At 45.7% G+C, this 19,842-nt stretch overlaps 1 protein-coding gene across 4 annotated transcripts in view; it reads left to right on the plus strand.

The window, feature by feature from the left end:
- FGD3 (FYVE, RhoGEF and PH domain containing 3) overlaps positions 1-19,842 on the plus strand; it is a 105,792-nt gene that overhangs the window by 49,223 nt on the left and 36,727 nt on the right. For all 4 annotated transcript variants that reach the window (XR_014184793.1, XM_082060374.1, XM_082060373.1 and 1 more), the window contains exons 2-4: positions 7,958-8,128; positions 13,218-13,386; positions 14,491-15,088. Coding sequence is in view for 3 of the 4 variants with exons in the window: in XM_082060374.1 (XP_081916500.1) it covers positions 7,958-8,128; positions 13,218-13,386; positions 14,491-15,088 (938 nt within the window). In the remaining variant the exon portion in view is untranslated. The remainder of the gene's footprint in view (positions 1-7,957; positions 8,129-13,217; positions 13,387-14,490; positions 15,089-19,842) is intronic.

The following is a 19,842-nucleotide window of genomic DNA, read 5'->3' on the forward strand; positions in this document are numbered from 1 at the left end:
AGGGGGGACTCATTCCTGGGGATCGATATGGAAAGGGGGAGTGTCAGGAGGATGGAGCCAGGCTCTTCTGGGTGACAACCAGTGACAGGACAAGGGGCAATGGGTGCAAACTGGAACACAGGAGGTTCCACTGAAATTTGAGAAGAAACTTGTTCCTGGTGAGGGTGGCAGAGCCTGGCCCAGGCTGCCCAGGGGGGTTGTGGAGTCTCCTTCTGTGCAGACATTCCAACCCGCCTGGACACCTTCCTGTGTAACCTCATCTGGGTGTTCCTGCTCCATGGGGGGATTGCACTGGATGAGCTTTCCAGGGCCCTTCCAACCCCTGACATTCTGGGGTTCTGTGATACCTACATATAAATGTAGAGCAAGCAAACACTTAAGAATCACTTCTATAGCCAGTGACAACTGTGCTATATAGAAAATGGGGACTGTGCCCTGTGCAGGCAGCGCTGGGTGTGCTTCAGTGTTGTGAGGAAAGGACTGATGGAGGTCTGTTGAAAAGCTAATTCTTTAAATGAAATTAAATCAGATTAAAAGAATCATGCTTCTTTAAAGCAGTTGTGGCGCCATCCCTGGTTGCTGCTCAAGGGTGAAGTGTCCCAGAGGCAGTGGGGGGTTTGGCTGGCATTGCATGGGAGTAGGCCCTGCTCTAGACAAGGCGATAAAAACAAGATCGTAATGAGAAATAGGGAGACTGCACTGAAAGGAGCGTGTAAAAACAGAGAAGCGCTAGAAAGAGTTATAAATCAACAATGGCAACTCAGCCCTTATAAGGACAGTGGTGAAATAGTCAGTGGTCAGACAAACATCCTCAATTCCAACGCGAGCTGTGTAGCTCCCTCCATTTGTGGCTCTGCGGCACGGCCGTGCTTGGGCAGCTCACGGCCCTTGTCACCAGTTCTGAGAAGAACAGAAAAAGTCAGAGCTGAAAACTGATTTCTCAAGAATGTATCTGTTGTGATTCAGATGACAAGAGGTGTAAGGTGTGTGCCAGTGCTGGCAAAGCGTGGCCTCGGATTATCTGGATTAGTGTTCAGGAACTTGCTTTAAAAGAATCTGATGAGGTTAATGTTGGGAAATCTTGATGCAGGTTTACGGGACATACTGTGACAGTGATGTTCAATAGACACCCTCAGGACACTATAGAAATGCCTGTTAAAGGAAGCATCCTCACCTAAGGCGTTTAGAAGTAGTCAGAAGAGGGTGAAAGTACACCAAATCCCAAATCCTAGCACCACACGTCCAGGGAAGCTACTCATCCTTCTCATGCTTTTTATGCGCAAATTGGTTTATTTTAGCCATTTGTTTCTTTCTGTTAAAAATCCTCTGTTTTTGGGGGGTTTTGTTTTTTTCTGGATGTATTTCTGTGTTGTTTTGTGTTAAACTGAATTTGCCAAGTTTCTCACAGCCCTCCTCAGACCCAATGGTTTGGCATGGGTTGCAGGCTTTGTGTTTTTCTCACAAGGACACAAACCAGCAGCCCTTCTGTGGCTCCCCGGGGACGGTGCTTGCTCCGAAATGAAGCGTTTCATTCAAAAATTGTACATTTTGTTTCCTCCTTTATATCCTCCCATGGTAGGATTCTGCTGGGACAGCAGATGGAAGAGGATACGGAGTGTTGAAAATTTTCAGGACTTTTGAGGGAAATCTTTTAACCAGCTCCATCCCATGCCTGCTGAATTGCATTTACTGTCACTCTGAGGGCTGTTTCGTGGCAGATTTACTGCCTTTACCTTCAGAAAGAGCTTTAGACGTCCCAATGCAGCCCTTTGGGGAAGACCAGGTGTGGTTGCACTATGGCCTGTCCTTCCCCTGAGGAGCTGGGAAGCGGCCTGAGAATTTGAGTGCTGAGAACTGGGATTCCTTTGGTTTCCATGTCATGTCATTGCAGTTACTGACCATTCATGCATTAATACTGAGCTGTATCTGAGCAGAAAGCAAATAAGAGAAAATATGGAAGTCTCTGCTTGAACACAACACACATCTCACAGAATCACAGGATGTCAGGGGTTGGAAGGGACCTGGAAAGCTCATCCAGTGCAATCCCCCCATGGAGCAGGAACACCCAGGTGAGGTTACAGAATTGCAGTCCATGCCAGATCCTCGCTTGCTTTCGCACATAATGCTTTCTTGATTATATCTGTTTCTGAAAGCTTATGGCGATAACTTTGCTGTCACTCTTTTAACTGAAGGTGGCATTTTGGAGTGCCAGAAAAACAGATGTTGTGTGAAATAACCATTGTGAGTGTCACTGAAGTGGGTTTGATAGAAGGGTGTGTGTGCAGCCCCGGCGCACACGGCTTTCCTGCCGTGGGATTCCGATGGCCATGGGCAGGGGGATGAGGTGGCTTTTTAAGTGGGTTTGAGGAAGATGATGGAGTTAATGAAGCGGCATAAGAGGGAGGAGAAGGGGACGCTCTGCTCAGCGGGACAGGGCGGCCTTGGGGAGGGCAGGGGACACACGGCTGTGGAGCCGCTGTCCTGGGCCGCTCGCAGGATGGGCTTGGTGCTGGGTAACTGCCTGTAACACAAGGATAATGTGCCATAAGTAATGCTGACACCGTGAGATGAATTTGGCTGCAATGCGTGGCAGGTAAGGCTGTCGACATTGGATTTTCCTACAGTGTAGTGTGTGCTGGACCTTCTTTAAAGGTGTTCTTACCCAGCCATATCTGCAACACAGCCTGAGCGTGAAGGACAGACTATTTTACCACTCTCCAGATTTCTGCTGACATAAGGAAGACGTAATCAGCACCTTTTAATTTGTGTCAGTTCCTCTTGCGAGGTTTTTTTTTCTTTTTTTCAGATACATACATTAGCTCTGCCCTTGAAGCCCTTTGCTTTCTAGGAGCAGACTTCTGCTGTAAGAGGAGCTCTCTCCTTGAAAAGCTTTGACTAAGGAGGAGGGGATGACAAGAGCAAGAACTTCCCTGTCAGTGACAGCATTAGGGAATGCCGGATGGATGGTTCAGTTGGAAATGCAGGGATGCTTGAACTGGGCAGAGCCAAGAGTGTTATCGGAGGATAGAGGTACAGGGCACTGCTCAGTTTGTAGCCAAACACTGGGAAGAGCTGAGTTCACAGAATGTCAGGGGTTGGAAGGGACCTGGAAAGCTCATCCAGTGCAATCCCCCCATGGAGCAGGAACACCCAGATGAGGTTACACAGGAAGGTGTCCAGGCGGGTTGGAATGTCTACACAGAAGGAGACTCCACAACCTCCCTGGGCAGCCTGGGCCAGGCTCTGCCACCCTCACCAGGAACAAGTTTCTTCTCAAGTTTAAGTGGAACCTCCTGTGTTCCAGTTTGCACCCATTGCCCCTTGTCCTATCACTGGTTGTCACCCAGAAGAGCCTGGCTCCATCCTCCTGACACTCCCCCTTTCCATATTGATCCCCATGAATGAGTCCCCCCTCAGTGTCCTCTTGTCCAGCTCCAGAGCCCCAGCTCCCTCAGCCTTTCCTCACACGGGAGATGCTCCACTCCCTGCAGCATCTTGGTGGCTGCGCTGGACTCTCTGCAGCAGTTCCCTGTCCTGCTGGAACTGAGGGGCCACAACTGGACACAATATTCCAGGTGTGGTCTCCCCAGGGCAGAGCAGAGGGGCAGGAGAACCTCTCTGACCTACTGACCACCCCCTTCTAACCCACCCCAGGTACCATTGGCTTCCTGGTCACAAGGGCCCAGTGCTGGCTCATGGTCACCCTGCTGTCCCCAGGACCCCCAGCTCCCTTTCCCCAGTTCCTGATAAGATGTCTATTAAGATGACTAAACAAGGATTAGCTGTCAAAGTACCCTACATGTTAACAGCTGAGGGGTTTGTTGTTGTTATTTTTAAATCTGGGCACATGCTTAGTTGTCCAGACTCCTGTTAACTGCAAAAATACCTTTTACCATTATATGATTCTACTTGATTTATCTTTGTGTATTTTCCTGCAGACAGGTTTTTAAATCTGACTGGGGGTAGTTGCTTATCCATTTTATGTGCATGATGCGTATTACCAAACAGCATTAGAAATGGAGACACCATTGCTGGATGCATTTCTGGATGTAATAGCCAGTTTCCATCTGGAATATTTTCATTTTTAGATGCCTGAAGAAAGGTTAGAGAATTATAATAGAGTGATTTGCCTTGTGGAGCTGTTGACTCCACTGCTATTGCAGAGAGCCCAAATCATCAAAGAATTGATGGGCAGTCAGAGAATCACAGAATCATTTCGGTTGGAAGAGATCCTCGAGATCATCGAGCCCAACCATAACCCAACTCCAGCACTAACCCATGACCCTAAGAACCTCATCTAAACGCCTTTTAAATGCCTCCAGGGATAGTGACTCCAGCACTGCCCTGGGCAGCCTGTTCCAAAGTCGTGTCCATCGTTCTGGGTGGATGTGGACACACCCAGTGGTTATTAATTCTCCGTGAAAGCGAAGCTTCTGCAGTAGACGTTGGTTATCAGTGCCTTTGCGGTGTGTCCAGTCTGTAGAGCCTTTTACTGTCAGTCCAGGCTTTGTCACCCCTTGTCCTCCCTGGCCAGGGGTGCGGTAAGAAATCCCTCTACCGGATCAGCAAACATAGGATGTGCCAAACCAGTAGCTTGTCATAATATTTGTGGTTCTTGCTGCTATCACAGGCCTCCAGGATACGTTTTTTGATTTGAAACTGGGATTATTTTGAACACTGCTACCTGGGGACCAGGTGCCAAGCGCAAGATCTGAATCCGGCTTGTGCGCCGGGAGAAAAGCCTGAGAAGTGAAGTTCAGCCACTTGGGTTCAGCTGGTCTCTTTACGACTCCACTCGGTGGAGCACCCAAAATCCTCACATTTTATCTTAATCTAATAGAAAAATCTGCCATAACCCTCAAGTTTGTGACAGCATCTAAGAAGTTTTCAAAAATACAGCCTTTCTTCTGGGTGCAAACAGCTTAGTGAGAATAAGGGGAGACACTTGAGAAATTTCTCTGTGCATGAAAGAGTTTCTCAGCGGTGTTGAATTGTGTCATAAAGACTGAAATTATTTTTCCAGTTAGTGGAAATATAAGTTGTACATTATCTTAGGTGTTTTCAGAAGTTTTATTTAAGTTTTACCTTAGCAGGAGCCTAAATCCATATTGTTTTATTAATATAATACAAAAAATTATCTCTGGAAAGCCTCATCTTTGTCATTTTCTGCTTCGCCTGGACCTTGTTCATGTTGTCCCTCGTTTGCTGTTCCCAGGAGCACCCTGGACCGTGCTGGGCAGACCCTGGGCTTTCCTTTCAGAGAATTCCATCTGAAATAATCCACTGAATCTTGTTTTCACAGATCATTTTACAGCACTTGAAAAAATATGTAAGGAAAGTGGGTTTTTTTTTTGTTTTGTATGCATAAAGTAGCCCTTAGGGGCCACATCAGAGATGAACAGAGAGAACCATCCTGGCTTAAATTAAATAAAAAAGAATGAAAGGCACTTCTGTGCTTCACCCGCACGTGTTTTTCTTGATTTAGGGCCAGCACGACATTTGGTGTCTAAGGCACTTGTGGCTTTCCAGGTTCCTCTTCTTTCCAGCTACTTACCAGTTTTATTTTCTGCTTTGTACCTGCTTGCTCTTTGGATGTATCCTCAATAAATGTGTGAGTTACGTGTGGGCAATAGGTGAACAGCGATATGTTTTCAGCAGTTACCTGTACATGCAGTACACAAGATGGTATAAAATATTGGACGATGCTTTGGTTTGGTTTGTTGTTTTAATATTAGATCTTGTTTAACGAGAAGTACCGTAAGGCTTCGCTAAGTATTCACTCTACAAATGCATCTGAGTGCAAGTCCTAGAGGATTTGGAGCCAAGTTTAGAGGTTGTTTCGGTCAAAATGGACATGTTTGTTGAGTAATTACCAGAGGAGGATTTTCTGCCTCGATTGTTTGACAGGGTTATGCAGTAGAAGAGAAAGACTTGTATGTGGATTTATAAAATAAGGAACAAAGCGCTCTGCTTTTCAGTGACTTAAGCAGGTCGTAAGAGCTTTTAGCCTAGACCTAAAAGAGGTATCTGGTGGTGCCATGCACTTGAAAGCAAGTAAGTAAGTAAGTAAGTAAGCAAGCTCTTGTTTTTAGCAGAGAGGAAGGTGGTGGGACCTGCTTTCACATGGTGAATCTCTGAGAAAGAAAAAGGAATTGGGTTTTAGTTCCTTTAGAAACTTTCTAAAGTGACACCAACACGCAGTGCCTGTTTGTGGCAGTGGTTGAGGGCAACAGGGGACACTTTGGGCAGCCGGGGCCGTGTCCCGGGTCCATGGGGGTCCCCTTGGGGACAACCCTGGGGAAACCGTCACCTCCGGCAGCCCTGGGGCTGCCATCAGTGATGTGTGTGCTCAGAGCTGTCCTCTCATCTCTTCTAAAGCTGGTGTAGGTACAGAGATTTGTTCACTGAGAAGTGGATCATTAAAGTAATTTTTAGGAAAATCCAACGTTGCTGGATTGCTTCCAGTCACGGGCACTGGTGAACACTGAGCTCTGTGTGCTGCCCTCTTTATTTTCATGAATTAAAGCTTTTCCCCTGTGCACTATTTTAATTTCTTGCTGTGCTCACTACTGTTCATAAGGAAGAGCCTCGGTCCTTCCCCTGAAAAGCCGACGGCTGTTGTGTCACCGGGAGCTCCCGTACCCAGGGCTGAGCCATCTGCGTGAGCTCTTTCCATGATGATGTGTTTGCCATAATCTATTAATCTGCTCTAATAATCTACTCTGCTTTCACTGCATTTTCCTGATAAGTGAAATTATATTTGAATAAAACCTAGTACTTATAAATTCCTGGTTTCAGCTGGAAGAATGTTTTAATAGCTGGTCTCAAATCTGCTGAAAAGCAGATTTTGTGGTGGAAATGCTAATGAAGCTTGAACAGCAACCACCAGCAGCCCTACCGAGGAATCTGGGGTTGTATGTTTGGGTAGCAGAGATCGGTCAACAGATTTGTGGCAGCTGAATCTATTTTTGTCAGCAAAATTGACTTTAATATTTTATGCTTATTTAAAAAATAATCCGTATTGCTGTGGAAGTTGGTTCATTTTGGAGCCAGCTCTCAGCTAATCTTCCCAAGCAGTGTGTACAGCTCCGGTTTCAAAGCCTTTATTCATAAGGTCACATCCTGATTTAATACCATTAGTATAAACCCAGGATAATTAAGTTGATGTGGATGGAGGTGCTCGTCATTTCGGATTTTTGATCTTAATATAAATCTGACCAAGAGTAGGTTGCATTTGTGAAGCTATTGCTGCATGTCCAGCCTTCACGTAGCTGTAGTATTGCTAGAAGCCAAGAAAAAAAAAACAATAAAAAATGGAATATCCACTAAGTGAAAGTGGATGTATGGGTGTATTTCCACAGTGCCCACAGAAATGAATCAAGAACATTAAATTAAAAGATAAACATATTAATCACTTCTTTTTCTGTTTTCCCACTGGATTGTATCTTAATGGCATCTTTTAGACTGAAGCCTTTTGAAGGCAAGTTAATATTTTATGTGAGGAGGAATAATAAATAGCGGTAAAATGCAGCTTGAATGATTAAATCTGCTGGTACCATTCCCCCCGCGTGGGACACATTTCTAATTCATCATAACTGGGGTGTATTTTACCAACTAATGTGATGCTGTATGCTGGGGCACTTGTATTTCTGTTTGGAGAAATCTCTTGACATGGTTTTTATCTTTTAATTTACTCTTTTATTTTGGGTGTCCATAGTAAAGAAGTAATTAACTAAAGATAGGATTACTGACATTCTGCATATCTTATCAGTCAGCTGGTTTGACATGATTATTAAGGCTGGATATATTGGTTGTAATAACTTGTGAGTGAACAGCTCACCCCTCTGCTCCCCCGCCAGGAGCTTGGGTGAGCGATACGCTTCTAGAAACAGCACAAATTTTCCTCAGGATTAACAGAACCAAATAAATATTGCTTTTTTCCCCATTTTTCCCTCAGGTTGCCCTTGTTCTCCTTTTCAAATCAAATGTCACATTGACTCGAATCCAGTGCTGGAAGCATGTGGGGAGCTGCAGCACATCGGCCCGGCACAATGTATCCAGCAAACCGGGAGGAAACCCAAAACCAAACCTGCGCTGGCCAAAATGCATCCTCTGCAGAAACCCCAAGGCAAGTGGCTTTGTCCTTCTAGCAGTTGTTGAGGCTTCTATTGCATGTGCCATGTCACATTTTTAAATTTATTGTTTTAATTTTGAGTCAGAGCAAAATAATTGTCTTTATGTTCTAAAGTTTGAGTACAGCTGGTAGGGTTTTATTATCTTCATTTTTTCCAGTGTTAGATAACGTCTTAGGGAAGCCTTCGAGAAGAAATCAGTTCAGGAATAACTGATTACTTGTGCATTTATATTTCCTGTGCTGTTGTTATACCTCATGCAGCTGTGAAGTGTAAGTTTAATTTAGCAGTATTGTTGGAGTTGGTTTTTTTTGTATTTTCGTTTTGTTTTGGTTTTTTTTTAGGTAAGAATAGCTTATTGTTTAAATCTGGTCTGTTTTCCATTTATTGAAAGAACTGTGCATGCCAACAGGAAATGCCTCAATAGAATGAATGTGTTTAAAACATGAGCACTAGAAGCTCGAGCCGCCGGGCAGGGGTCGCATGTGGGCCGGTGTCACCGCACAGACCTGCTGGGCTGGTGGGCCAGAGGCGGGAGAGGAGCCGGGACCAACGTGTTCAGCTGCCCCCCGGGGGGGTCTGCTGGTGGCCCCTCAAACTCGGGAATGCTCAACAAAAGCTGCAGGAAATTTTCTTGAAAGAGGATAACTTCTTGTGTTTCTCCATCAGGGAAACAATATGCGGTGTCTCTTTGTGATCTCAGTTTGTCAACAGCCTCCGCTGCGACCATTTGGAGCATTGGTTAAAATGTTGTATATAATGAGTGCTTGCTTCAGTGTAATTGTGGATGCAGAAAGCATATAGATTGAACGACGTCTGAAATAAAGGAGAGTGAGCCTGAAGAAGATCACAGAATCCCAGAATGTCGGGGGTTGGAAGGGCCCTGGAAAGCTCATCCAGTGCAATCCCCCCATGGAGCAGGAACACCCAGATGAGGTTACACAGGAAGGTGTCCAGGCGGGTTGGAATGTCTGCACAGAAGGAGACTCCACAACCTCCCTGGGCAGCCTGGGCCAGGCTCTGCCACCCTCACCAGGAACAAGTTTCTTCTCAGCTTTAAGTGGAACCTCCTGTGTCCCAGTTTGTACCCATTGCCCCTTGTCCTATCACTGGTTGTCACCAAGAAGAGCCTGGCTCCATCCTCCTGACACTCCCCCTTTCCATATTGATCCCCAGGAATGAGTCCCCCCTCAGTCTCCTCTTGTCCAGCTCCAGAGCCCCAGCTCCCTCAGCCTTTCCTCACACGGGAGATGCTCCACTCCCTTCAGCATCTTGGTGGCTGCGCTGGACTCTCTCCAGCAGTTCCCTGTCCTGCTGGAACTGAGGGGCCACAACTGGACACAAGATTCCAGGTGTGGTCTCCCCAGGGCAGAGCAGAGGGGCAGGAGAACCTCTCTGACCTACTGACCACCCCCTTCTAACCCACCCCAGGTACCATTGGCTTCCTGGCCACAAGGGCCCAGTGCTGGCTCATGGTCACCCTGCTGTCCCCAGGACCCCCAGGTCCATTTCCCCTGCACTGCTCTCTAACAGATGCTAAGGTGATAAACCAAATTTTATTTTTAAGAAGCATGTCCATGTGATAGACAAGTATTGTCATGTGAGAAAAAAATCAAAGATATTTTGGTCACCGTTAGGGTGTGTTGGACAAACTGAGCCTCTGCACCAGCCCCCCCTGCCCAATTCAGATGCTTATTCGAAAGCGATTTTCTGATACACATTCAGCCTTAAACAACTACAAAGAAAGGATTGTATTTTCTGATTGTGGAAGTCGACCTTAAATGTTAAATTAGTGTATTAGTTCATGATTGAAACATCTCACAAGGCCTCTATACTTATGGAGCTTTCACTTTGAGGTCTTGGTTGTCCAGGTGTTCCATGAACAGCATTCGTGGAACACCCCTCCCTCTCCCCCCTTCCCACTCAGGACAGGCGATCGGGAGGGAAAGAAGGACAGAGAGAAGAGAGCTGGAAGAAATTAAAGCTGTTTTACTAATGCTTCTAATAAGAATAGAGAAAATAATACAAAATATACAAAACCAATCTTGAAAGTCTCAGCAACTGCAGAGCTGGCACCTGAAGGCCTGGACTGGACTCTGCAGCCAAGCGGAGCTGGATTCAGTCTCTCACTGGCCTCAGTTCGCAGGGACGACTCGCAAGGTCCTCTCCTAATGTCAGCCATAAGGAAAAGGGAAAAGGGACGATATCCTCGTGATCTCCCACTTTTATATGAAGTATTCACGTGAATGGGATGTTATACACAGTTGGTCAGTTTCTTGGTCACTGGTTTCTCGTTGTCCCTCTCGCGAGATGTCCATCCATGCTTATCAATAAGTTTGCATTCCATTGCTATGTTCACCAAAACATGTGTCTGGTTCTCCAGGAAAATGCAGTTAATATGAAGCTTTAGCTGACAGGCAAATTCACCAAAAGATAAACTTGTTTTTAACAAAACCAGGACAAATAGTCAAAGTAATTTTTTTTAAAAGTAGTTTTTATTAAATTGACTGAACTTGACATTTTGCCTGTAAACCATCCTTGCTTTCTCATGGTGGCCATGTCCAAAAAACTTCATTGTGACAGGTGCATTTCCTTGCAGCAGACATAAATCCTTCCTCAGTTTTTCGTTGATATTTTAATGCAAGAACCTTTTTTCCCAGGACTTTCTTCCTAGAGCTACATGGACCATCATTAAGGCCTATGTCTGGTGGATTTGTAGGGTGCGATGTGCTGGTGTCACCACCTGAGGCTCGAGGAGCATTTTACATTTGCAGAGAAGACAGCAGTGCTGTTGGGTCATTCGTTCTTTTTTTTGCCTGTATTCACTCCCCAGAGGATAACCCTTCATAATCTGCTTCATCGCGTGTAGTTTTTTAGGTCTCTCTTGTCAAGGGACCTCAGCTGAAGTAAATCTGCAAGTGCAACTCGCACCGCTTGAATTTCTCTTTATTAGGGCCTCCCAGCTTTCCCAGTGAGTCACAACAGACCCACTACTGGGTGATTGGTGTAGATGTCTCCATCAAGTCACCGATAAATACACGTTGGCTGTAGAGGAGGCACTTGTGAGAGAGGGATTCGTGGGCGGGGGGGCTGAAGTAATGCAAAGGCCAAGATGCTTGTTTTGCAGTGAGCAAGGGTCCTTATTCCCCGCTGGTTTACAGACCCAGGGCCAAGCCTAAGCTGTACCTCCTCTCAAACCTTTATCCTCGCCTTTCTCTTTTCTAATTCTGTCTCACTGCTTCTTGTTATTTCACTTGTTCCTTTTGCAACAAAGTTGTTGTGTCTTGGTTTCTGCGGCCTCCAAATAGCCATGGGCTGCTGTGCAAAACCTTCAGGAGGAGGAGGATTGGGGAAATAACCATTCTAATGTGGCTTCAGCCTTCAGGCACCACCTGAAACATGCTCCGTAATACAAATATCGATTCCGTGCAGCTGGCTCACTTTCTTCTCACCAGAGGTTTAGAGTCGTAGAATAGTTTGGTTGGAAAGGACCTTCCCAGCTCCCCCAGTTCCCCCTGCCATGAGCAGGGACACCTTCACCAGCTCAGGTTGCTCAGAGCCCCGTCCAGCCTGGCCTGGGATGTCTCCAGGGATGGTTCATCCACCACCTCTCTGGCCAACCTGGGCCAGGCTCTCAACACCCTCAGGACCAACAATCCCTTCCTCATGTTCAGCCTGAACCTCCCTCCTTTAGTTTAAACCATCACCCCTTGTCCTATCGCAACAGGCCCAGAACTAACAAGAGTGTTTTCTTCCTTCCTTTTTGTCCAGTGCAGAGTGTGTTGTCTCAGGTCACTAACAGGGAAAACACGAAATGTTTCCGTGGGCTGCAGTGACCCCCAGTGCTCTCAGTGTCAGCGCCTTGGCAGGGAGCTTTGGAGCGCTGTGGACCAGTCTGAGACTCCAAAGGGCCTGGTGGGCGATGTGGAGCAGGTTCTGGCCTGTCTGCAGGGTAGGGACAGCAGGAATTGCCTTTTTGGGTGTATATGCCTCCCCTTAGCCTCATAAAGAAAGCAACCCTGAAGTTACGTTCAGAACAGTTGCTAATTGAAGCTCCAATACAATATTAATCATATTATGCTAATGTGCCATATGGACCATTTAAAAATTGGAAACGCTTGAAAGAAATGTTGTTAAATAAAACACATCGAGTTTCCTCATGTAATATTTGAACTCTGGATAGTCTAGGCCAGGGGGACACGGGGCAGCACCACTGCGAGGAACGTGCGCCTTGTGCTGTCAGCTCTGTCACTGTACGGGACAGTAACAGCACGGGAACCTGTTGCCACGGGTTACTGCTTGCGTATTTCCAAACCCATTTACTCTGCCATCAATGTAAGGTCTGAATAATTTTTGTTTTAATTACGTTACTTTTAAATTACATTACATTTTTTTTAAAAACCGTATTAAACTTTGTCCCTTTGCCTCCTAGTGAATTCTTAAGCAGAATGTATACGTTCCTACAACGTGTGTTTTATTTATATCACACGCAACTCAACGTAGAACCAAAAGAGGAAGGAAATTTATGAAGACTACACCACAGAAGATATGGGGGAGGGAGAATGAGAGGAAGAAAAGCTATTATGTTCTGCCTGTGGTGCTTTTGACTAAGCAAACACAAGGCACTGACATCCATGGTGGGATTGTTTTTTGGTGGTTTGTTTGGGGTTGGTTGGTTTCTTTTCCCCAGTATAAGAGATTCAACAAAGTGCTTAAGTTTTGAAAAGTCATGGGAGGGGAAACTCGTTAGTGTGATTGAGATGGCGTGCACATTTGCAAAAACGAAGTGTGAGCTGCGCATCCTGTTTGGTAACAAGGAAGCGGTAAAGTTCTGTGAGCCACTCTGTTCGTTAACGTGTCGGATACGGCCGTAGAAATACAAAATAGAGGCCCGTCATTTTTCTGTCGCGTACGGCAGCTTGCTTCGCTGTAAGAAATACTTCGGGACTGCACCTATGAGGGTTTAAAAGGATGGTGAAAGAATGGATAGCCCTTGTTCTGCCTTGAGCGCTTGGATTTTGTTCACAGTTTAGGATAAAGAAGATGGAGATATATCCTCCTGTTTTTTCCCCTCTCTTTTATTAGTACCTCCTAAGCCTGTCCATCTCAAACCGGGGCAGGAAAGAATTCCTCCTGCACCTTCTCGACCTTTGCCAGCTGATCCCAAGTCGTCGAGGAGCTTAGCACCTGGAGAGGAAGAAATACCAATATCAGCGGGAGTCAACACGCTCATTGAGAAATTTGAAAGTATTAGGTAAATATGGCTTTGTGAGATCTGCTCTAATCTCCCTTTTCTACATTTTTTAACTCGGAATATAACAATAGAAGACAATAGTGATTATCATGTAGAAACTCCTTTCAGGATGTTTTCTACTGAAAGTACAAAACTTGACTGACTGCACAATGATATTTTTTTTTCTTCCTTTTTATACTAGCATGTGATTCAGTAACTTTTAGTTTGTAACATATTCTTCTTAAGGAACTTATGACCTGCTGAATTCAGTAAGTGTTCTACCAGAAACAAGTAGCTCATCTTGCTTTCAGTAAGTTGACTTGATGTCAGGATTAGATTTTGCACTATAGGAACTTGGTTATTGTGATGTAAAATAATTGAGTTTTCTGTCTAAGACTGAATAAACAGCAGACATACTGGTAGCTTGCTTCTTGGAGGTAGGGGAGAGTTAAATCTCAATGTACTGTGAAACAACATCATGGAGAAGTGTTTCCTCTGAAACTTTATGTATGATATAAGTAAGTAGGATAAAATATATGTAGTTTGCTGTAAAACCAGCTTGTTTTACAAACACATGAAAATTCTCTCTGAAGATCAAGTCTGCTTGATGGAGCCAAGTGATTTTTTTCTTAAAGAGGGAGATGGAGACAGAGACCCCCATCCTGTGCCTTGGAGTGTATTGTCACCTGGGCGAATCTGGTACAGTGCTTTTCAAAAAGGAAAAGTAGCATTTCAAAAACATCCTTTCTCTGGCAGAAAAGATCTTGCCCCAAAGGCTTTGTTCTGTTGAAGAGTGTGAGTTCCTGTTTAAACAAACCCACAACCAAATGCTTCTTTTAAAAGGTGATTCCTCCCTCCCTGCTCTTCGGGGCAACGTGGGGAGTATTAAAGGCCTAGTGGTGCCATTTCAGTAAAACTTACAGCTAGAGGTGCTGTGTTTTTATCTGAAATTGTTGGCTGGATATTATTACAGCAATGTGCGCACACTTGCCTCCTAGGATTGTAAGGGGAGTGCAAGAAATAGAACTTGGATCGAGTTATAATCAGGCCCTCTCTCTTTTAGGGCACTTTCGAAACCCCTGAATGTTAACAGGAATGACTGTGGTGTTTTCTCTTCACCCGCAGGCAACCTGTACGTATTCTACAACGAAACCAGCTAAATTTAGCTCTTAAGATGGAACCTGGCCTGGACTCATCCAAACAACCCAGCTCATGTGACTGTGACGTGGTGGCTTCCAGCGGCTCTTCCACAAATGACAAAAGTGAACCGGATGAAAATGAGCCAGACGTACCGTGCGGTGCAGATCTATCTAGCACAGACATAATGAAAATTAAAGAGCTAAGCATAGGCGATAACAAAAGCCATGAAGACTGTACTGCTGTGACTGTGAGCAAAGAGCCCTCTGGAGAGCTTGGCAATAAAGACTCAACTGCAGAACTGAACGGGAATGGTAAAATTCCCAACAGAGACAGTGGCATCGACAGCCCTTCCTGTAGCGTGGCCGCGGAAACTTTCCCCAGCGACGACAGCGCAGAGCAGAAGAAACCCAGCGTGGCTGCGAACCCGGGGGACATGGAACCCGACAAAAAGGGCACCAAACCTTCCTCTGTGGAGCAGAAGAGAGACTCCACGCAAGACGAAGACAGTGACATTGATGAAGGAAGCAGTGAGGAGCAAGAGACAGCGGAAGTGCCAAAGCTAGAATATTTGGATGTAAACAAGGTAAGGTTGTTTGTTACTATTACGTGCTCTGAAACCAGTTCCTGACTGACCAGAGATCCCTTGCATCACTTTCATACCTTGTTTGGGTTCTTTGGTTGGTTGGCTTTACGTCAAAGGATCGTGACAGTCATAGTAATTTCCTGCTTGATGCAGGTCATAGCTTGTTCCTGACCTAGATAGTATCTTTTAGAAAGGTTCCCAGTCTCGATTTAAAAGGTTTTCATGTAAGAGAATCCATCATAGCCAGAAGAAAGTTGTTAAAATTTAAGTGCTTTTCTAGATGAAGACTCGCACCTTGTGTTTCATGGTTGGAGTTGTCTAAGGTCACATTTTAGTTGTTAGATCACGTTGTCTTCAGTGAGGCCCCATGACATGTGGGGGCTAATGGGATGGTGCATGTTGCAGGGTCAGGGCCTCGCATCCTGGGAGGACACGCTTGATGGAAACACCTTCTAACAGTATTTTGTTCTACTTTGTACAAGGGCTGTGCTTCTATTGCTGTGACTGCTTTTGAGTACAAAGTTGTTTTGAGGGTAATTTGATATAATTTGATATAATCAAATTCCTCTTCACAAAACTGTAGCTAGAAGAGATGTTCCTTGAATCCAGACTAATGTAGTCCAGGTCGCTGTGTATTTGCTGCAGGTCTGTAAGATTAGTGACAGGTTCCTTTGATTATCTGTTTATCATATCAAGACAGATATTTTTAGAACTAGTGATGATAGAATGTGTTAGATTTTTCTAGCAAAACAAAACAGAGGCTTTGAGAAAAGCGTCTGCAAAATAATTCCACTTTTTTTGTCTGGTGGGGTTTTTGTTTGTGTTTGGGGGTGTTTTGGGCTTTTTTCTCTTTCCTCCCTCAACCATCTTTACAGTAAAACCAATATACTAGATTTGGAGGTTTGGTTTTCTTTAAGAATATGATGAGCACTAGCAACTAATGAGCTGTAGCTAGTGAACTGTAACGTTCACACCTCAGATTGTGCAAATCAGGTCATTCTGTTCAAGTCACCAAGTCACCCACCCACCTGGTTTGTGTATGTCAAGAGCTTGTCCCTTGGGAAATCACAGAGCCACAGAATACCAGATGGAAGCGACCTTGAGGATCACCTGGTCCAAGCTTTCTTGGCAAAAGCCTGGTCTAGATAAGCTGCCTAGCCTTCTGTCCAGCTGAATTTTAAACGTGTCCAACGTTGGGGGATCCGCCCCTTCCCTGGGGAGATTATTCCAATGGCTGGTTGTTCTCATCAGGAAAAATTTCCCTCTTGTGTCCATGTGGAATCTTCCCAGGAGCAACTTGTACCCATCACCCCTCATCTCCTCCATGAGACTCCTTGTAAAAATGGAGTCTTGATCTTCTTTCTGTGGTAGTTAAAACTCATTCGGTAGCTTCTGGGTGAAACTGGCCAGTGGCTATTGATGAGTGATGAAAGCTGCACACAGGTGTGTGGTGTGTAAGATATTCTGTCCCTCAGAGCTGACATGTCCCGTTTCGGAGTACAACGAATGCTTTGTGGTGTCCCCTTTTCTTCGAAGAGCAGAAGACAGCTGATGAGGCAAAGATAACTATAGGGAGGTAGGAAGAAGCCTCAGACTTCCTTTTGCTTTAATTTGCCATTCTTCCTGCTGCATTATCTCGAGCTCTGCCTGGTGTGACTGGACTCGCCTTCCATTCATGTTCAGATGCAGCCTTTGAAGCCTGGGACGCTCCAGTGTTTGGCTGCCCTGCTGCTCCTTCTGCATGTTGGGTGGATGTCAAACCCGCCAGGTGCTGGCGCGAGGTTGCTCGGGGCAGTGGAGAGAACTCAGCAGACTGGGGAGCGGCGAGGGCTGCGTGAGCAGGTGTTGCATAGAATCCCAGAATGTCAGGGATCCCCGGAAGGGACCTCGAAAGCTCATCCAGCCCAGTCTCCCCACTGGAGCAGGAACAGCCAGATGAGGTTACACAGGAAGGTGTCCAGGCGGGTTGGAATGTCTGCACAGAAGGAGACTCCACAACCTCCCCGGGCAGCCTGGGCCAGGCTCTGCCACCCTCACCGGGAAGAGGTTTCTTCTCACATTTAAGTGGAACCTCCTGTGTTCCAGTTTGCACCCATTGCCCCTTGTCCTATCACTGGTTGTCACCAGAAGAGCCTGGCTCCATCCTCCTGACACTCCCCCTTTCCATATTGATCCCCAGGAATGAGTCCCCCCTCAGTCTCCTCTTGTCCAGCTCCAGAGCCCCAGCTCCCTCAGCCTTTCCTCACACGGGAGATGCTCCACTCCCTGCAGCATCTTGGTGGCTGTGCTGGACTCTCTGCAGCAGTTCCCTGTCCTGCTGGAGCTGAGGGGCTTAGGCCTGTCTGCTCTCAGGAGATGGGCAGGTTGTGATTTCGTTCTCCTCTCTGCCAGCCTGCAGCCCCACCTGGCAGCTGGTGTGGAGGCAGGAGGAGGAACCTCTTGGCCTGTCCCACCTCCCTGGGAGCCTGGGGGACACCCTGCGACATCAGACATGACTCCTGGCCATGGAAGGCTATGATGCAGATTGCCTTAGGCTTGGGCTGGAGTGGATCTGTGGCAGTACGAGTCAGGGAATCCAGGACTGCAGGGTCTGTCCTGCCAAAGGAGAACTCTAGCTTCTATCTTGTGTGCAAGAATGTAATGGGAGGGTCGGCAGGAAACATCGTAGCGGTGGCGTTTATTAACACCGCACGTAACACATCCCTGACATCCGATATCTCCTCAGCAGTCTGCAGGGGAAAGCTCATTCACGTCTCAGATGGGCAGCGTCACCATCGTGGTGCGATGCGTCTCGCCTTTTGGTTTTCCCTTGTGTGTGTCTCCACATACACGCACACACTGCGAAATACTGTAATTATTTTATATTCATAATACATATATGCATGTGTGCCACTGAAGTATTATTTAAAAGGTTGTTTATTAGTTGAAATATGCCAGCAAGAAAATAATGCATTAAATAATTAAAAAAAAAATTCTTTAGTCTGGTAATTACATTTACTGTTTGGACTGGGAATGAAGTGTCATACCAACTCTGGCAAAGCCAAGCAGAAGACTTTACGGTATGATTAGGAAGCGTTTTGCTCACAAATGCTGATGCTTTGTAAGACATCAGAGTTGTGATGGCTGTTTTTTAAGCCTTGTTCCTGAGGTTAAGTATCCATATAGTATGAAATAATGCTGATAAATCACAGCATTATGAGGTCATACTTCTCCGTAGCATGCTTGGTGAATTTATAAAAGAGAGAAATCTCTAAGAATTTTTTTTTTGCTTGTTTTCTTGTGCTACTCTTCTTCCTGAAGTGCATTTATGTGATGGCATTCAGATTCTCCCTTCCATTTTGAGCTAATTCACCTTCAAAAAGGCATTTTTGACACTGACCGAGTTACTCTAAGTTAGTTTGTTTTTGCAGCCATGTGTAGGGGGAAGGCTCAGGGATGTGCTGCATCCCTGCAGTGTAAGCACTGTGCCCTCTCCTGGGGGTGCGGTGTGTGAAGCCCAGTTGTGTGCCCAGCGTCACCCACCCAGTCTCCCCTTAGAGACTGTTGCAGATTTGGGGCTCTGAGGACTAAGAGTCAGGTTAAAGGGCCATGGCTGCCAGCGGCAGAGCCAGCACGATTCCAAGTTGACTTGTTCGGTGGTTATTCTTAGGCTGCAAGTTCACATCACCTTTGGCAAAACTAGTAATTTGCCAGAAAACAAGGTACCTGCCCCGCTGGAAGGAGCAGGGGTCAGTGGGCGGCAGCTCCTGGCAGGAGAAAGCTTTGTTATCATTGAATCCAGCGGCTTTGTCCTGCCCACCCCAGTCCAGGCTCGGAGGTGACCAGCACTCTCATTACATGTGCTGGTTTCCAGAAAGCTTTGTTATAGTTGGAGGAAGATGCGTAAGAAGTACAGCTGCAGAGTGGTTTAGTGATGGCTCAGTAACTCCTAGGGTATCAAGTTAAGTGAAGCTCATGAATAAACAGCAGTAAGAAAAAGAAAAGTCCGATTAGCTTTTTCCCTTCTCTAAGTTTCTACTTCAGATGTCTCCCCATCCACCACTGGGGCTTTCACACATCCCATAGTTAGTGAAATAACATTGCCCAATCTATGACTCGTTTTATTTAGTCTAGGTTTAGCTCTGCAGTGTGAAGTGGCTTCCCCTGGGAGTCTGCAGAACAGGCTGACAGGTCTCACTATTAGCACACAATTATTGGAATATGTTTCAAGGTCTCAGGAATGACTTACTGGGATTTCCAGTTATCTTTTATCGAAATGAAAATGAACAAAGGGAGCTTATTAGTTTGGATAATGTCAGGAGCTCCAAGAAGTGAGGCGTGTTAGTCTTGATGGTTACAAAAAATAGAAATTACACGAAAGTGAGACTGAGGGGCTGTCATGCTCTGTAGTCATGTACGTGTGCCTGGGAGCAACAGAGCAATGCTGCTGAGATGGCTTAACACTTCTTCATATCTTTTTGTTCAGATCTTTGTCACTGAGAATAATATGTACTCACTAGTAATCACGAAAATATGCCTTTCTCCATCTCTCCTGCTTCCCGATGGGTAAATACTAATAATGAAGTCCCATGTGGGCCTCATACAATCCCTGACGTGCTTCCATTCTGCCTGTATGTAGCTGGAATTTCACTTCTGATTTCACTGGACAGCTTGTGTTGGGAAATTTGGCCTGTGGTCCTGCAAGTCAGACCTTTTGGGTAAGATCATCTCCACGTATATTCTGGAAAAAATTGGCAAAGGTCAATGTTTTAGTC

The sequence above is a fragment of the Streptopelia decaocto genome (assembly GCF_964273445.1).
Source record: "Streptopelia decaocto genome assembly, chromosome: 8".
Lineage (NCBI taxonomy): Eukaryota > Metazoa > Chordata > Aves > Columbiformes > Columbidae > Streptopelia > Streptopelia decaocto.